The sequence below is a fragment of the Callospermophilus lateralis genome, chromosome 4, assembly GCF_048772815.1.
Source record: "Callospermophilus lateralis isolate mCalLat2 chromosome 4, mCalLat2.hap1, whole genome shotgun sequence".
NCBI lineage: Eukaryota > Metazoa > Chordata > Mammalia > Rodentia > Sciuridae > Callospermophilus > Callospermophilus lateralis.
In genome coordinates this window covers 591,489-606,945 of record NC_135308.1, presented here as the reverse complement: position 1 = coordinate 606,945, position 15,457 = coordinate 591,489, and the positions used below count along the sequence as shown (strand labels likewise).

The 15,457-nt window shown below is 42.3% G+C and overlaps 1 protein-coding gene across 2 annotated transcripts in view; it reads left to right on the top strand.

Moving 5' to 3' along the window:
- Positions 1–11,823, top strand: part of Erich1 (glutamate rich 1) — a 78,348-nt gene extending 66,525 nt beyond the window's left edge. The window contains exons 5-6 of one of the 2 annotated variants that reach the window (XM_076852237.1): positions 3,065–3,259; positions 11,259–11,823. In XM_076852237.1, coding sequence (XP_076708352.1) covers positions 3,065–3,259; positions 11,259–11,332 — 269 coding nt within the window. In that variant the 3' untranslated portion in view covers positions 11,333–11,823. Of the gene's footprint in view, positions 1–3,011; positions 3,260–11,258 lie in introns of those variants that run through there. The other variant, XM_076852238.1, reaches the window with a different exon arrangement.
- Positions 11,824–15,457: the final 3,634 nt, after the last annotated feature.

The window sequence follows — 15,457 nt, the reverse complement described above, 5'->3', positions numbered from 1 at the left end:
CAGAAAATTTGCATTCTTTCCACCAGAGAGCAGAACTAGCAGGTTACTGTGCTGGGTTGTTCCTCCTTGTGGCCTAAGGGGCATTGCCTAGAGCAGCAGCACCGCCAGTGCAGGGGAGCAGCAGCTCCAAGACGGATGGGCTTGCGTTCTTCATGCCTCCAAAATCAGGTGTGGGAAGCATTCATGTTGTATAGTTATAAGGTCCTTCCTTAGCATCTGGATGGCCATCTTAAGTGACAGCCATGTTAAGGAAAATGTTTCGCTTTCCGCCCAAGGTGAGCCTTTCTAAGGCTCACCACTCCCTAACCAACCCAGCCCCTAACCAACCCCCATTAGGACCACCCAGCTCCGATTCCTGAGCCTCCCCATAAAAGTCCCAGAACTCAAGCCTGTTTAGCCTCTCTCTTCTACAGAGAGAGGGCCTTTATTGTCAGCTCTGACAAATGAACTCTCTCGTGTGTACCTCTGCCTGGTCTCGGTCTTTCATTTTTCACTTACCATCTCTTGTTCCTCACTTTCCCTTCAGTAGTGTTTTTCTAAATAAAGTTAAATCCAGTTTGGAGATTTTGCTTTTCTGTTTGTTCATAAGCTATTAGAGAAGTAAAAGAAGCACGACTCTCTCCTTAGGACACATGTGTGTTACTCTTTCACATGTAACTTACTGATTTGTTTTCAATAAACATTTTTGGAGTGAATATTTGTATTGATAGAGTATATGAAAAATAAAAATTGAGTTATTCCCAAGGACGCCAATTGCTCACATTTGCATAAGGCTTTCTGAACAACAGAACTCGGGACTAGAAAGAAGCCAGTGCTGACCACACAACAGTGTGGTCGGACCCAGAACACAGGCACTCCAAACCAGCCATTTTCCTATTTGGATGATACTGCTAGGAGATCTGGGGGAGTGTGGTGAGTTTAGTAGGTCCAAATGCCAGCAAGACATTTGACAGTGTTCTTACAAATCAAGAAATATTGGCCATACAATAATGTGAGCAATAAGTAACTGATTTAAAGAGTGATTAAAAAAAATACCATTAAATAGATGTGTTTTAACCAGGAGGTGGTTGCAGGTGACATTCACCTTTTCTCCTCAGCATGTTTATTAGTGGTTTACTAGAAGGACACAAGTAGAGGTAGGATTCTGGAGATCTCAGTAGATCTCAGTAGAGATCTCATTCTGTATATTATAGAGGGCTTGTAGCAGACTAGTAGTTGGACCAAAAATAAGTAGAAAAGACAGATTAAAAATTTAAAAATCTGGGCTGGGGATGTGGCTCAAGCCGTGGCATGCTCGCCTGGCATACGTGCGGCCTGGGTTCAATCCTCAGCACCACATACAAAGAAAGATGTTGTGTCCACGGAAAACTAAAAAATAAACATTAAAATTCTCTCTCTCTTTTCTCTCCTCTCCTCTCCTCTCCTCTCCTCTCCTCTCCTCTCCTCTTCTCTCTCTCTCTCTCTCTCTCTCTCTTTAAAAAAAATTTAAATCTGTTGAAATAATACAAAAACTTCAGAGGAAACCAGCTCCAAGAACATAAAATCCCAGACACCCCCTGGGGAGGTGAGCCAGCATCCATATCCAACTTTTCCTTCAAGGTAGTTGCCATTTCTTGGGTGTGGGGCATTTGAGGGTTTGGGGAAAAGATCCAGTGGAGCCTGGTGGGTAGAGGGCAGACAAACCAGTAGAGTATTTATCAAAGTAGAGTGTTCAGAAACAAGTGAGAAAAGAGGCCAGAGAACAGAGCCCAACACTGATGGTTTCCCTGAAGACCTTTGCCAAATTCTGAGGCTGGAGGTGGAAGGTAACAGGACCTTTGAGTAATCTTGAGAATCTGAGCATGCAAGAGTTCCCTCCACACTTGAGCATGGCTCCACAGGCTGTATCCTCAGAGCCAGGCCGAGCAGAGGTGCATCCTTCCCTGTGGTGGGTCCCATCCTTGATGGGTCATACTGACCCTCCCCTCTCTGCATAGCAGAGAGAAGGCTGAGCCCTCTCTGGAGGAAAATATTACCCAAGACCTTTGTGATTTTTTTAAATGAGCATTTACCAGCATGCCAAGAGACAGGACCACATAACCAAAAAACCCCACCTAGAGAGTAGCAGAGAGCATGATAATAATGTTGTCAAGAGACTTAAAACAACTTTAATTAAGATGTTCAAGTGAAAAAATGAAAAACATTAGATAACATTAAGACCATCAAATGGAAATTCTAGACCTGAGAAATATGACAACTGAAATTCATAACTAAAAGATGAGTTTAAAAACAGATGAGATTCAACATAAAAGAGAATTAGCAGCTGGGGGAAAGGTCAAAGAAAGTCCCCAGGATGAGGGTGTCAGGATGGGAAATATAGAAAAGCCTAACCACATGGACATAATGAGGTCTGACATCCATGTAGCTGGAATCCAAGGTCGAGGAGGAAGGACCAACCAGGAGCTGTATCTAGAGAGGATAGTGGAATTTTCCAAAATGATAAAAAGAGACAGTCACAGATTGCGCCAGTTATGTGGACTCAAGCAAGGTTAACACAAACGCCACACCTAAGCATACTGTAGTCCAACAGCTGAAAATCAGTGATAAAAATTTCAGAAGCAACCAGAAAAAAGCACACATTGTCTTCACAGACCAACACCTAAACCACTTGCAGGCCTTCAGCAGATAAAAGAGAAGGTAGGTCCCTGCACGAATGATTCTCCTTGGTTAACCTAAATGGTCAGTGGTCTTGCTCTGGTTTTTAAAGACATAGGACGTGGCTGGGGAGAACTTGGTTTTATTACCTGGTGTTCATGATAGAGTTTTGTGTCATCCTTGGAAGATGTTTTTAAAAATCAGACATGAAAACAGATCCAAGGTTTTCATTGTCATTCAAATAGTGGATGCCTCATCTTTGTTCACTTGTCAGAGACCTCTGATTCTCTCTCCTGATAGCTCTCTATATTCCTGAGTCTCATTTTAGGTGGAATGTATGTCTGAAGCTTCTTTAAAAGGTAAGAATTTGTCTCCAGCTTACAGAAACAAAACTGTGACTGTGTTTCCCAGTGATGCTCACTTCTTCCAGGTGTTGCCCGAGACACAGATTCCGCGGTCTCAGCAGAGAGTGCTAAAGAGCTGCTCACCTGTCTTGAGTCTCGCAGCATGTCTCCCTCCGACGTGTCCATTCTGGATCACATGAGAACGCTGCTGCTTCTGCAAGACACTGAGAGACTGGAGCATGCTCTGGAGGTGTTCCCAGAGCACTGCATGATGCCCCCCGGTAAGTACTGAACCATTATTCATTGTGCTGCTCCAGTACACTTGTCAAGGTTTTCCTCTGACAACCCACCAAAACAGCAATGGACTAGAAAATACAACAACTCACATATGGTTTGGAGGAATAGAATCCCATGGAGATATAGGCTTTTTGTACCACTGTGTGATGTAAAAGTATTTCTCATAGTATATGCAGACATATACATGCCATCTAGTTTTCCAGACTTGTAAGCTATCAATTCTTAGAGCCAATTTTCCTAAGTTTAAAAAAAAAGTGGAAGAAGTCATTTCTTCCTCTTTTCCTTCTCTTCTGCTGTGTTTGCAGAAGGTAGATTTTTTTCTGCCCACGAAAGATCTTGGTGCTTTATTGCACCCCTCCAGTGAGAAAGGGTGTTGGATGATTTGGTGACTTTTCTTTTGTGTACTTCTCCAATACCATTCCATACAGACTGCCATATGCTTGGACCAATTATGTCCGTGTCTCCCCAGTGCCATGTGTGGGGCCATGGGCCAGGGTGGGTGTAATTAAGCCACAGAAATCTCCAGATAGTGAGATCCAAGCACACATCCAATGCTGAGGAGGCTCTGGGCGATTCACTCGAGTGAGTGAACAACAGGAACTACAGGTTGCTGTGAGGAGTTACAGGACAGAATGACACAGGCTTCCGTGATCGGAGACAGCTGAAATCACAGCACACCTAAAATCAAGACTCACATCCTGTAAGCCAGATAGCAAATCAAGCCAGGGAACAAAAGAACAATCGCATTAGGGCATAAGCATGCAAGTAGCAGAAGCAATGCACGCTGATTCGCGGGTAGAAGAGGTTGCTCTAGTTTGGGATAGCGGTAGTGCCACCCCATGTGTATGAGTTCCCTCTTTGTAGGGGAGCAGTGTCTCTTTTACCCTCCTGTGTGGAGAGCTGCTCAGGTCCCAGGTTCAACAGTGAAGAAGGCAGATGAAGAGTCTGCTCTCAGGAGCTTGTATCCTAGTGGGAAAGACAAAATGAGTCAGATAGTTAAGTAAAATACATACGTAGCAGTTCCCGTGGGTAAGAGGGTAATAGGGAGGAGAAAGACGTGGAGGCAGGTGTTCTTGTAGCCAGTGTAGACTGAGGCAGGAATGGCCCCTGAGTTACGAGCAAAAGGAGCCACAGTAAGGAACAGTGAGGAGGCCAGTGTGGTGGCACAGAGCACAGAGGGTAGAACAGATGGCAGCCTTGTGGTCATGACAATGTGTTAGCCTTTATTCAGAGAGAAACAGGAAGTTTCTAGATGGCTTTGAGTGTAGGTCTCTGGGCTGCTAGAACAAGGGGGCAAGAGCAGAAACCAGGAGTTGGGGATGCTGTGATAATGGCCGTGGTGAGAGCTAACCACAGCATGGGCCAGGGTGAAGTAGCACGAAGGACAGGTGTGGCCAATGTCCAGACAGATCATGGAGAGAAAGCCAGTGGAATCTGCTGACTGACTGGGTAAGAGGGTAATAGGGTGGGGTCGGGGTGGGCTCTGGGTGGGGGAGGGCAGATGGGTGCTTTGGCCTTCGCTCGTGGAAAAAACAAATAGGCAAAGAAGAAGTAGTAGGTTTGGGGTGAGTGGCCCTGTCAGGAGACCTGGGTAGGAACATCCAAGTGAGGAGTGGAGATCACCTGGACACAGCAGAGAGGGGCCAGTGACGAAGACTTCCTTGGTGAGGGGTGGAGAGGAAGTCAGGAGAGATGGGGCACAAAGATGACCAGCCAGGAGGGTTGGCTGAGGGGAAGACAGGAAAGAGACCAGAGGAGGCAGTCGGGTCCAGGGGCAGGTAGAAGAACAGCCGGCTCTTGACCGCCAGTAGACCCACCTGCACAGAGGGAAGGAGCACCCCGCAGCTGCTGGAGTGCCCAGTGCTGCCCAGTGCAGCCATCACTGCTCCATCCCAGCCACGGAGTTGACTGAGGGCCCGGGCCCACAGAAGGCCCAAGCTGTTCCTGAAACAAGTTGGCCACCAGGATGGGTTGTGTCTGTTAGCACCTCCCAGCTGTGGCAGTGCAGAAAACAAAAGGACAAGATCATAAAATTCTCTGCATCAGAAGGATACGGTTCATGACAGCCCACTCTGGAATGGCAGAACTGAAACAAACCGTAGGACAAGCCAGTTTCTTACAGGTTAGCAGTTACTTTGAAAGCAGAGTTTAAAACTGTATGCTTGGGGGATCCAAGATGGCGGGCCCAGGGAGGCAGCATTCTGTATCACTCTGTGACCTGGGATTCAAGTAGTGAGAATACTGCTTCTCTGCGAGCAGTATTCCTGCCCCCAAGCAGGAAGCACCATGTTGTCCAGGTTCCAAGCCTCAGCATCAGAGTAGGTCTCCCAACTACTTCCCACACAGGACTACCAGGTACCTGTGCAAAACCATCAGCTGCAGCACCCTCCACAGAACTTTCACAGAACCACCCACCCGAGCAGAAATCAAGAACGCCACTCCCACGCAGGACACCTGGCAGCTTTCCACAAGTTGGAACTCTGGCCACCACCCCGTATGTACCCCCATCTAGTAGGGCTCTCCCAGTTGCCACCATCTTGGGACTCTGCAGCGGCAGAGATAGTTCCCTATGCACGGTAGCCTGCCTGCACTGAGAACTTCACACAGGCTCTGAAGTCAGCCAGCAGCCACGTGCTGCATGCCACAGAGATCCCCTCTGAACTCATTGTCCAACGCCATTGCCCGGCTCCCCTGCCTGATCTGACACTTCATGGTTGAAAGCAGCGCCTCCATCTTGGGCTACTTTCATCACCATCTTCAGTGGGGGCACCTTCCAGGTCGGAACTCTGGCTGGCCAGGTACCCAGTTTCTAACTACCCCAGTTACCTTCACCATTCTGAGGGCAGGAATACCGGCTAACCACAGATGACCCCACCTATTGGATGAGAAGGGAAGCAGTAAAGACACTTATCTCCAGCCAAAACAATCCTGCTTCTTCCTTAAAGATTTTTTTTTCCTCTCCCTCTCTAGTCTCCCCTACATACGCAAGACCAAGTACTTTGCATGAATTAGGATTTTGAGGACTGGGATATCTGAATAGTGTATTACAGTTGTGTTGTATATTCTTTTTTTTCTTTTTCTCTTTTGTCCCACCAATTTCTACAATATTTTAACATTTATTATTTTTCTTAATATATATGTGTTTTTGTTTTATATACTCTACTGTCTTTCCACTTACTTGTCTACCCAAAATTACTTCCTCTCCCTTTTCCTGCTGGTCTACCATTGGTCTACCTGCCTGTTTTGGTGCCAGTACCATGCTTAAACAGATCAATTTCAAGCAATGAAATAGAAGACGCCATCAGAAGCCTACCAACCAAGAAAAGCCCAGGACTGGATGGATACACAGCTAAATTCTACAAGACCTTTAAAGAAGAACTAATACCAACACTCTTCAATTTATTTCAGGAAATAGAAGAAGAGGCAGCACTTCCAAACTCATTCTATGTCCTCATTCTATGAGGCCAATATCACCTGGTTCCAAAACCAGGCAAAGACACATCAAACAAAGAAAACTTCAAACCAATATTTTTAATGAACATAGATGTAAAAATTCTCAATAAAATTCTGGCAAATTGAATACAAAAACATCAAAAAAGATTGTGCACTATGATCAAGTGAGGTTCATCCTAGGTATGCAAGCTTGGTTCAAAATACAGAAATCCATAAATGTAATTCATCACATCAATAGACTTAAAGATATAAGTCATATGATCACCTCAATAGACTCAGAAAAAGCATTCAACAAAATACAGCACCGCTTCCTTTTCAAAACACTAGAAAAACTAGGAATAACAGGAACATGAGATCTCAACATTGTAAAAACTATCTATGCTAAGCCCCAGGCCAACATCATTCTAAATGGAGAAAAATTGAAAGCATTCCCTCTAAAAACTGGAACCAGACAGGGATGTCTTCTTCCAACCAGTTCTGTTTAACAAAGTTCTTGAAACATTGGCCAGAGCAATTAGACGAAATAAATTAAAGAGATACAGATAGGAAAATAAGAACTTGAATTAGCATTATTTGCCGACAATATGATTCTATACCTAGAAGACCCAAAAAATTATACCAGAAAACTTCTAGAACTAGTAGAAGTTTACTAGTAGTAAAGTAGCAGGGTACAAAATCAACCCCCATATATCAAAGGCATTTCTGTTTATCAGTGACAAGTCCTCTGAAAGGGAAACAAGGAAAATTACTCCATATATAACATCCTCAAAAAAAAAAAAAAAACTTGAGAATCAACCTAACAAAAGAGGTGAAAGACCTCTACAATGAAAATTACAGAACACCAAAGAAAGAAATTAAAGAAGACCTTACAAGATGGAAAGATCTCCCTTGTTCTTGGATAGGCAGAATTAATATTATCAAAATGACCACATTACCAAAAGCATTATTCAGATTTAATGCAATCCCAATCAAAATCCTTATGGCATTTCTCATAGAAATAGAAAAAGCAATCATGAAATTCATCTGGAAAAATAGAGAGACCCAGAATAGCCAAAGCAATCCTTAGCAGGAAGAGTGAAGCAGGAGGCATCACTATACCAGACCTTGAACTATACTACAGAGCAATAGTAACAAACACAGCATGGTATTGGCACCAAACAGACTGGTAGACCAGTGGTACAGAATAGAGGACACAGAGACTAACCCACAAAATTATAATTATCTTATATTAGACAAAGGTGCCAAAAATGTACACTGGAGAAAAGATGGCCTCTTCAACAAATGGTGCTGTGAAAACTGGAAATCCATATGCAACAAAATGAAATTAAACCCCTATCTCTCACCTTGCACAAAACTCAAAGTGAATCAAGGACCTAGAGATAGAAGAAAAGGTAGGCCCAAATCTCCATCATATCCAATTAGGCCCCTACTTCCTTAATTAGACTCCTATAGCACAGGAATTAAAGTCAAGAATCAATAAATGGGATAAATCAAACTAAAAACTTTCTTCTCCGCAAAAGAAGCAATCTGTGAGGTGAACAGAAAACCTACGTCCTGGGAGCAAATTTTTGCCCCTCACACATCAGATAGAGCACTAGTCTCTAGGACATATAAAGAACTCAAAAAGCTAAGCACTACTAAAAAAAACAAATAACCCAATCAATAAATTGGCCAAGGGCCTGAACAGACCTTCTCAGAAGGTTATGTACAGTCAATCAACAATCATGCAAAAATGTTCAACATCTCTAACAATCAGAGAAATGCAAATCAAAACCACTCTAAGATTTCACCTCACTCCAGTCAGGATGGCAGCTATTAAGAATACAAGCAAAAAAAAGTATTGGTGAGGATGTGGGGGGAAAGGTGCCCTCATACATTGCTGGTGGGACTGCAAATTGGTACAAGCATTATGGAAAGCAGCATGGAGATTCCTCAGAAAACTGGGAATGGAACCACCATTTGACCCAGCTATCTCTCTCCTCAGTCTATATCCAAAGGACTTAAAAACAGCCTACTACAGGGACACAGCCACATCCATGTTTATAGCAGCACAATTCACAATAGCTAGACTGTGGAACCAACCTAGATGCCCTTCAATAGAGGAATGGATAAAGAAATTGGTGTATATACACAATGGAATATTACTCAGCAATAAAAGGCAATAAAATCATGGCACTTGCAGGTAAATGGATGGCGTTGGAAGTGAAGTTAGCCAATCCCCAAAACCCAAATGCTGAATGTTTTCTCTGATATCAGGAGGCTGACTCATAGTGGAGTTGGGAGGGAAGCGTGGGAGGAAAAGATGAACTCTAGATAGGGCTGAGGGGTGGGAGGGGAAGGGAGGGAGCATGGGGGTAGGAAAGACAGTGGAATGAGGCGGACACCATTACTCAAAAGTACATTATGAAGACATGAATGGTGTGAATACACTCTGTGTACAACCAGAGAGATGAAAACTGTGCTCTGTGTGTGATATGATCTGTAATGCATTCTGCTGTCATACATAACACATTAGATTTAAATTTTTTAAAAAATTTAAAGAATGTATGAATTGCCAAGATCATTGTGATGTCATGTGTAGCTGATTAAACCAAACAGACTGTGAGCTTGGTGCTATCCTCGGTACCAGCTGCAGTGTGTCGTCCTGTGTGGGTGGAGTTGTGACATTGTTACCTTCTTTGTAGTTCATTTTTGCCAGATGGGTCTGCATTTACTTGTATTTTTTCTATGTAGTATCCATATTGTAAAACTCACTAATAAAGAAGTATTTTTTTGTCAAAAAGAAAGAAAGAGGCCAAGAGGAGTGTGCCTTTGGGAGTGTGCCCCAGGGGTGGAAAGCAGCGGCTTGTCCACAGAGACGAAGGCCCTTACGCACAGGCTGGCTCTTCACTTTGGTTGGTTGTGAGACCTGCTATTAAGTATTTAATATATATAAGATTTGACACATTTAAATTCTGTAGTATAGTTGTATTATAAACTAGAAACGGTCAGTTTTATTGAGCCAAACTAATATGAAATTTTTATGGGATGAAAATAAACCACTTAGAATTTAAAATTTTAGTTCTTTAAATCTGCACAAAATTCTTTTGCAGTGTCCTGAAATGCATTGAGTCTGGGCAGCTGTCAGGAGTCAGAGATCCCCAGTATTAAAATCACTGGGCAGGTTTTTGTCCACAATACATTTGCTTTAAGCAGTTGATAAAACTAATATCTCTGTTCAGTGTATTCCCCTTGAGCAGGTGTTAGGAGGCACTTAGTTTTTTCTATATTGAGCTATTTTGTAAAATAAAATTTTATATGATCAAACTTTGTTTTCAAAGATCAAATTTGATGCTGATTTGGCCTCTATAACTATTTAGAATTAAGTTTACTTTCTCATAAAACTAGTTTATGAAATCTAATGAGTATCTCATCTCTAGGGATGGCATTTAACATCAGGTACAAAATGTTTTCTGCCTGCTGTATGTCCTAAATCCGACACTTCACTCAAGTCGGGTACAGACATTTCCTAAGCCCAGTTCATGTGCTTTTGCAGCACTGGAATAGGTCAGTGCTCAGTGACAGAGTGGATGTGGTGCTGGCATGTCACACTGTGTCACAGACACACTTTAAAGTCAGAGCTGCCATTGGCTGAACTACTATCCCAGGCAGGCACTGAGACCTACTGCTAGAACTTCTCAGTCTAAAGTGAGGTGAAGTTTTACCACCCTGCCTGTGAGAAAAGGAGGCTTGCAGAGGTCAGGCACCTTGCCCCTGGTCAGAGGACTTCAGCCTTGGGAGGGTCTCAGAGTGGCTTCAGAGGAGTGGCCAGGTCGGACCTCTCCTCAAAGCACCAGGTCTCAGGTTCCAATTTGGTCTGGAAGTAAAGCATCCACGTCAGCAGCAGTGGCACCCCAGGCCCTGACTAACCCCGGGGAGGTTCCTCCCTGTGCCTGTGCCCTCGGCTGATGACTTTAGAAGTGGTAGAAGTGTCCTAAACTAGATTCTAGAGTCTTTGCACATTGGGAAGCCTAGCATTCAAAGAGAATCTTTATCAGAGTTAGGGTTCTCCCAGGAAGCCATACAAGGACTGGCAGGTGACTTCCAAGACTTGCTTGGCCCCCTTGACCATTTGCTTCAGCTGTTCTGGTATAGTACTGGGCCTCATGAAAGGGAGTTCCCTAAAACCCATCTTGTCCCCGTTCAGTTTTCTCCTGCTTGTTCACCTTTGACACGAACTTCTATCTCCTTGTGGTTTCAATTCGCATGTGAAGTGTGACCCTGTAATGCTATGAGAGCATGAAGGTTGGGTTCCGTGGAGCTTGAGAGCCCCAGTAGAACACAGACACTCAGAACCAGTTCCGTGTCTGTTGCTTAATGTGTGATTCACAGGTTGTGTCGAGGCCCTGTCTACATCATAATAGACTATTTCAGGATCTACTTGGGGCCTAAAGGCTAATAACTACACAGTGATAATTTGTAATTTATCTTTTTGCTTCAGCTCTATTTTATTCATTGTTTTGTTTTGTTTTTGTTTTTGTTTTCTTTCAGACCATGCCAGAGTAATCTCGGCCTTCTTTAATTACTGGATCACACACATCTTTCCTGAGAAAGACAGTGAGTGAAATCAGTGTACCACTTTAAGAAGACTAGTATTTAACCAGGAAATGTAAAAGACAAATACAGAATAGACTAAGAGTTAATTCTCAGGGTTGAGGCTCAGTGGTAGAGTGCTCGCTTGCATATGCAAGGCCCTGGGTTCCATCCTCAGCACCACATCAAAATAAGTGAATAAAATAAAGATATTGTGTCCAACTGTAACTACTCTTTTTTTAAAAAAAGAGTTGATTCTTATATACAAAGAAAATTAAATTCTTGATATTTTCTTTGTAACTCAAGTCCTGGGAACATTAAAGACATTTTTGACATATTATTTATTTCTATGCTTGTATATAATGGGTAAGGTGACATTTGAGACTTTAAATGAGAAATTGGGGAAAATTGAAATTTCTCCCTTATTTGCATTTGTATATGTCTTGAATGACTACATAAAACTTGGTTGTTTTTCTAATTGCTGTAAAAAAATGAAAATGAGCATTATTAAACAAACTATATAGTTTGAAGTTGTTATGTTTTTCTGAAGTTTTACATCATTTTGTGTCTGAAAATCTTAGTTTTAGGACTGCCTTGTGAGTATTATAAAGCTCTGGTTTGAGTAATTTGATCATGGAGGATTATTCTAAGTTGAGAGTGTCAAGAGCCTATTTTTCTCTCTTTGTCATGGGAAGAGTAACCAGTTTTTAGTTGCTGAATTTTAAAAGCATCAGTCAATTGGTTTAACATTTTAGAAGGGCATTGTCTCTATCCATGAAAATGATAGTTTTATAGGTATCATTTAGTGGTAAAATATACAGGACATAAAAAGTATTGCCGTGATCATTTTTAGGTGGATGGTTTAGAAGCTTTAGTCCCTTCACCAGGTTGTACATTCATCACACTCTCATCCTTTCCAAAGCTAAAGAACATTCCACAGCCTGTGACCATAGACCATATTTTATGTATCCATTTATCTATTGATGGACACGTGGGTTGTCTCCTCCTTTAGCCTATTATGAAAAATGCTGATGAGAACATTCATATACAAGATTCTCTATGGACATTTGTTTTCATTCTTTTGGAAGTAAAATTGTGGATCAGATGGTAACTCTGTGTTTAATGTTTTGAGGAATGGCCAGACTTTTCCACGTCAAATGCATTTCACATTCCTGCCGACAGTGTAAAAGGGCGTCAGGTTCTCTCTGTGCTCCCCAATGCTTGTGATTTTTCTTGTTCTTGATAATAACCATCCAAATGAATGTGAAGATGTATCTCACGGTGGTTTTGATTTAATGTCCCTAATAACCAAGGATGTTGACATCTTTTCCTGTGCTATTGGCCATCTGTATATCTTTTTGGGAGAAATGTCTGTCCATGCCATTGCCCATTTGTGATTTGGATTGTTTAGTTCTTACTGTTGCATTTTAGGAATTCTTTATGTATTCTGGATATTAATTTATTATCAAATGCGTGTTTCAGAAATATTTTCTCGCATTTCTAAAGCTTGCTTTTTCTGTCTGTTGGCAGTACCCTTTGATGTACTAAAGTTTTTAATTTCCATGAAGTCCAACTTAACTATTCTCCTTTTTCCCCTGTACTTCTGGTGTCATATCTAAGAAATCACAACTGAATCCAGTGTCATAAAGATTTTATGTTGTATTTTCTTTTTAAAGTTTTATCATTTTAATTCTTATATTTGATCTTTGATTCGTTTTGTTAATTTTTGTATATGTAAGGTAAGGGTCCAACTCCTCCTTTTGCATGTGGATATCCCCCAGTGAATGCTCTCAGAATCCTTGTAAAAATCAACCGATGGTATCTGTGAGGGTTTACTGCTGTGCTCTTTGCCCCAGTCCATTGGTCTATATGTCTGCCTTTATGCCATTACTATACCGTCTTGATTACTGTATATGTCTAGTAAGCTCTGAAATCACAAAGTTTAAATCCTCCAATTTGTCTTTTTCAAGATTATTTTGCTATTCAGGATTCCTTAAGATTTCATATAGATTTAGGCCAGGTATTTTGGCTTCTGACAGAGACAACATTCATCTCTCCTCAAAAGTGAATCTAGGATGATGTCCTCTGCCTTCCTCTGAGGACATGGCGTCATCAGGACATCATTGTCATCTGCTCTTTGCACAATCAGAAAGTGTGGCCAGGACTCAGACCTGACTCCATGATAAATTTGCCCTCTTCTGCTGGTGGTAATCTGTAGGTTCCATGTATCCCGCAAAAATAGCTTGAGATCTGAGTACTGTGTAAATTCAAGGAATATCCATGGTTCTTTAGCAGCTGCTGAATCCACCACCACCCAGGAAGCCAAAGCTCAGAGCCAATATGTAGATGGAGAAGAAAGGAAGCCTTAGGATCACCCTCCATCATCATCACCATTGCCACCAAGTTCCTCCAAAGATGTCCCTTCCATTATGTGGAACCTTATAGAAGCAGATGGAAATGGAGTATCTTTTCTGGTTCTAGAGATGGGTCACCTTGCAACAAGTGGCCAATCTGCACCCCCACCTTAGCAAAGATTGGCAAGTGGAGCCACACTTGGGTCATGCCAGGACAGGTCCTCCAGAGTCACAGTGGCAGACTAGCTGTGTGTTGCCAGCAGGTTCACAGAGTAAAGACGGGATGCAGTCCTCCACCCAAGTGGATTCAGTTGAAGGCCCACCGAGAAGCAAGAACTACAGGCATCACCATGTCACTGTTTCTTTTTTTTGTGGGGTGTGGAGGGGGATACTAGGAATTGAACCCAGGGCAATTTGATTACTGAGCCACTTATCCAGACCTTTTTTTATTTTATTTTAAGGCAGGGTCTCACTAAGGGCCTATCCTGTTACTCTGCTTTTTTTTTTTCACTCAGGGGTCTCAGATCGATGAGAATGTTTCTGGCTGACAGCCAGAAAGTAAACAGAACCTTAGTCCTGCAATCCCTGGAATGGATTCTTGCAGCAGCCCCATGAGATCTCAGAAGACCAACCAACCTAGCCATACCTGGACTATGACATAGGGATGTGCTAAGGTGGTAAATGGTATTGTCTTAAGCACTGTGCTTTGGTAATTTGTTAAGCAGCAGCATAAAGTACACTGCTAAATCTGTTTGGGGAATGCATCACCTCTTCAAAGCACACAGGACTTTTGTGTGGCAGGGTGGTTATGTGTATACTTCTCACTTTGGAAAGGGTTGGTGCATTCATCAGGTTCTCAGAAGAATGCAGTGCCAGGAATGAGAAGGCACTCTGTAGAGATGCCTTGGCCACGTGTGAGAGTTGGACAGAGGGGAACCCAGAGTGGACCAAGCTGGGAGTGCACAAGCTCAGCTCAGGATGCTCTGGGACAGCCAGGGACACACTTGTGCTTGCTCTTGCCACATTAAGTTGCACCAACTGCACTAAGATCACAGGATTCAATCTAACGTTGACAGGGTTAGAAAATACTGAATCTTTTTTCTTTTTTACCATGATTATAATTTATTATTAGCAATCTAATAAAAATTCCTCACATTCCTTGAGATCTTCCTTCCCTTTGTCTTAACTGATAAAATTTACAGAAAATAAACTACATGGTTGCATGCATATTTTGCATCACTATAGAAGATAAATTGATCTGATTACTATCTTATTTCAATCACAGTGGGATAAACAGATTATTATGTTTATGCTGACATATTAGAGACAAGATTTATTTGCTTTGTTTTCTAGAAGAAGCATTGCTCTTTTTGGAATTAGAGTAGTACACAAAACTAACGAACCCTGATTGTCATTCCATTTACTTATTTTATGGTGTCAGTATTCCCCTGCATTTTTAGGGTCAGGAGAATGTACACAGTCATAAAGTGGTTTTATAGAAGAAAGGAGAGTGCACAGGAATTCTGTGAAATTAAATAAAGGGCAACAAATTAGAACTCCCCTCCCACCAACAGTGCATTAAATTGATGGGCATGGAAAATACGTAGATGTTTCACACCTAAAAGACACAAATTGGATGTTCAGAACAATAGGAAGATCATGAGTTTGTCAATATTTATCTTCATACTAACAAACACACATTATTAATGAATAGGCTCTTTAAATAGGGGTGATAGCCTGGTGACTGGAAAGCCCAGGTCCATGAGGCCAGCAGGAGCTCCTGGAGGAAGGAGGCCTGCCTCA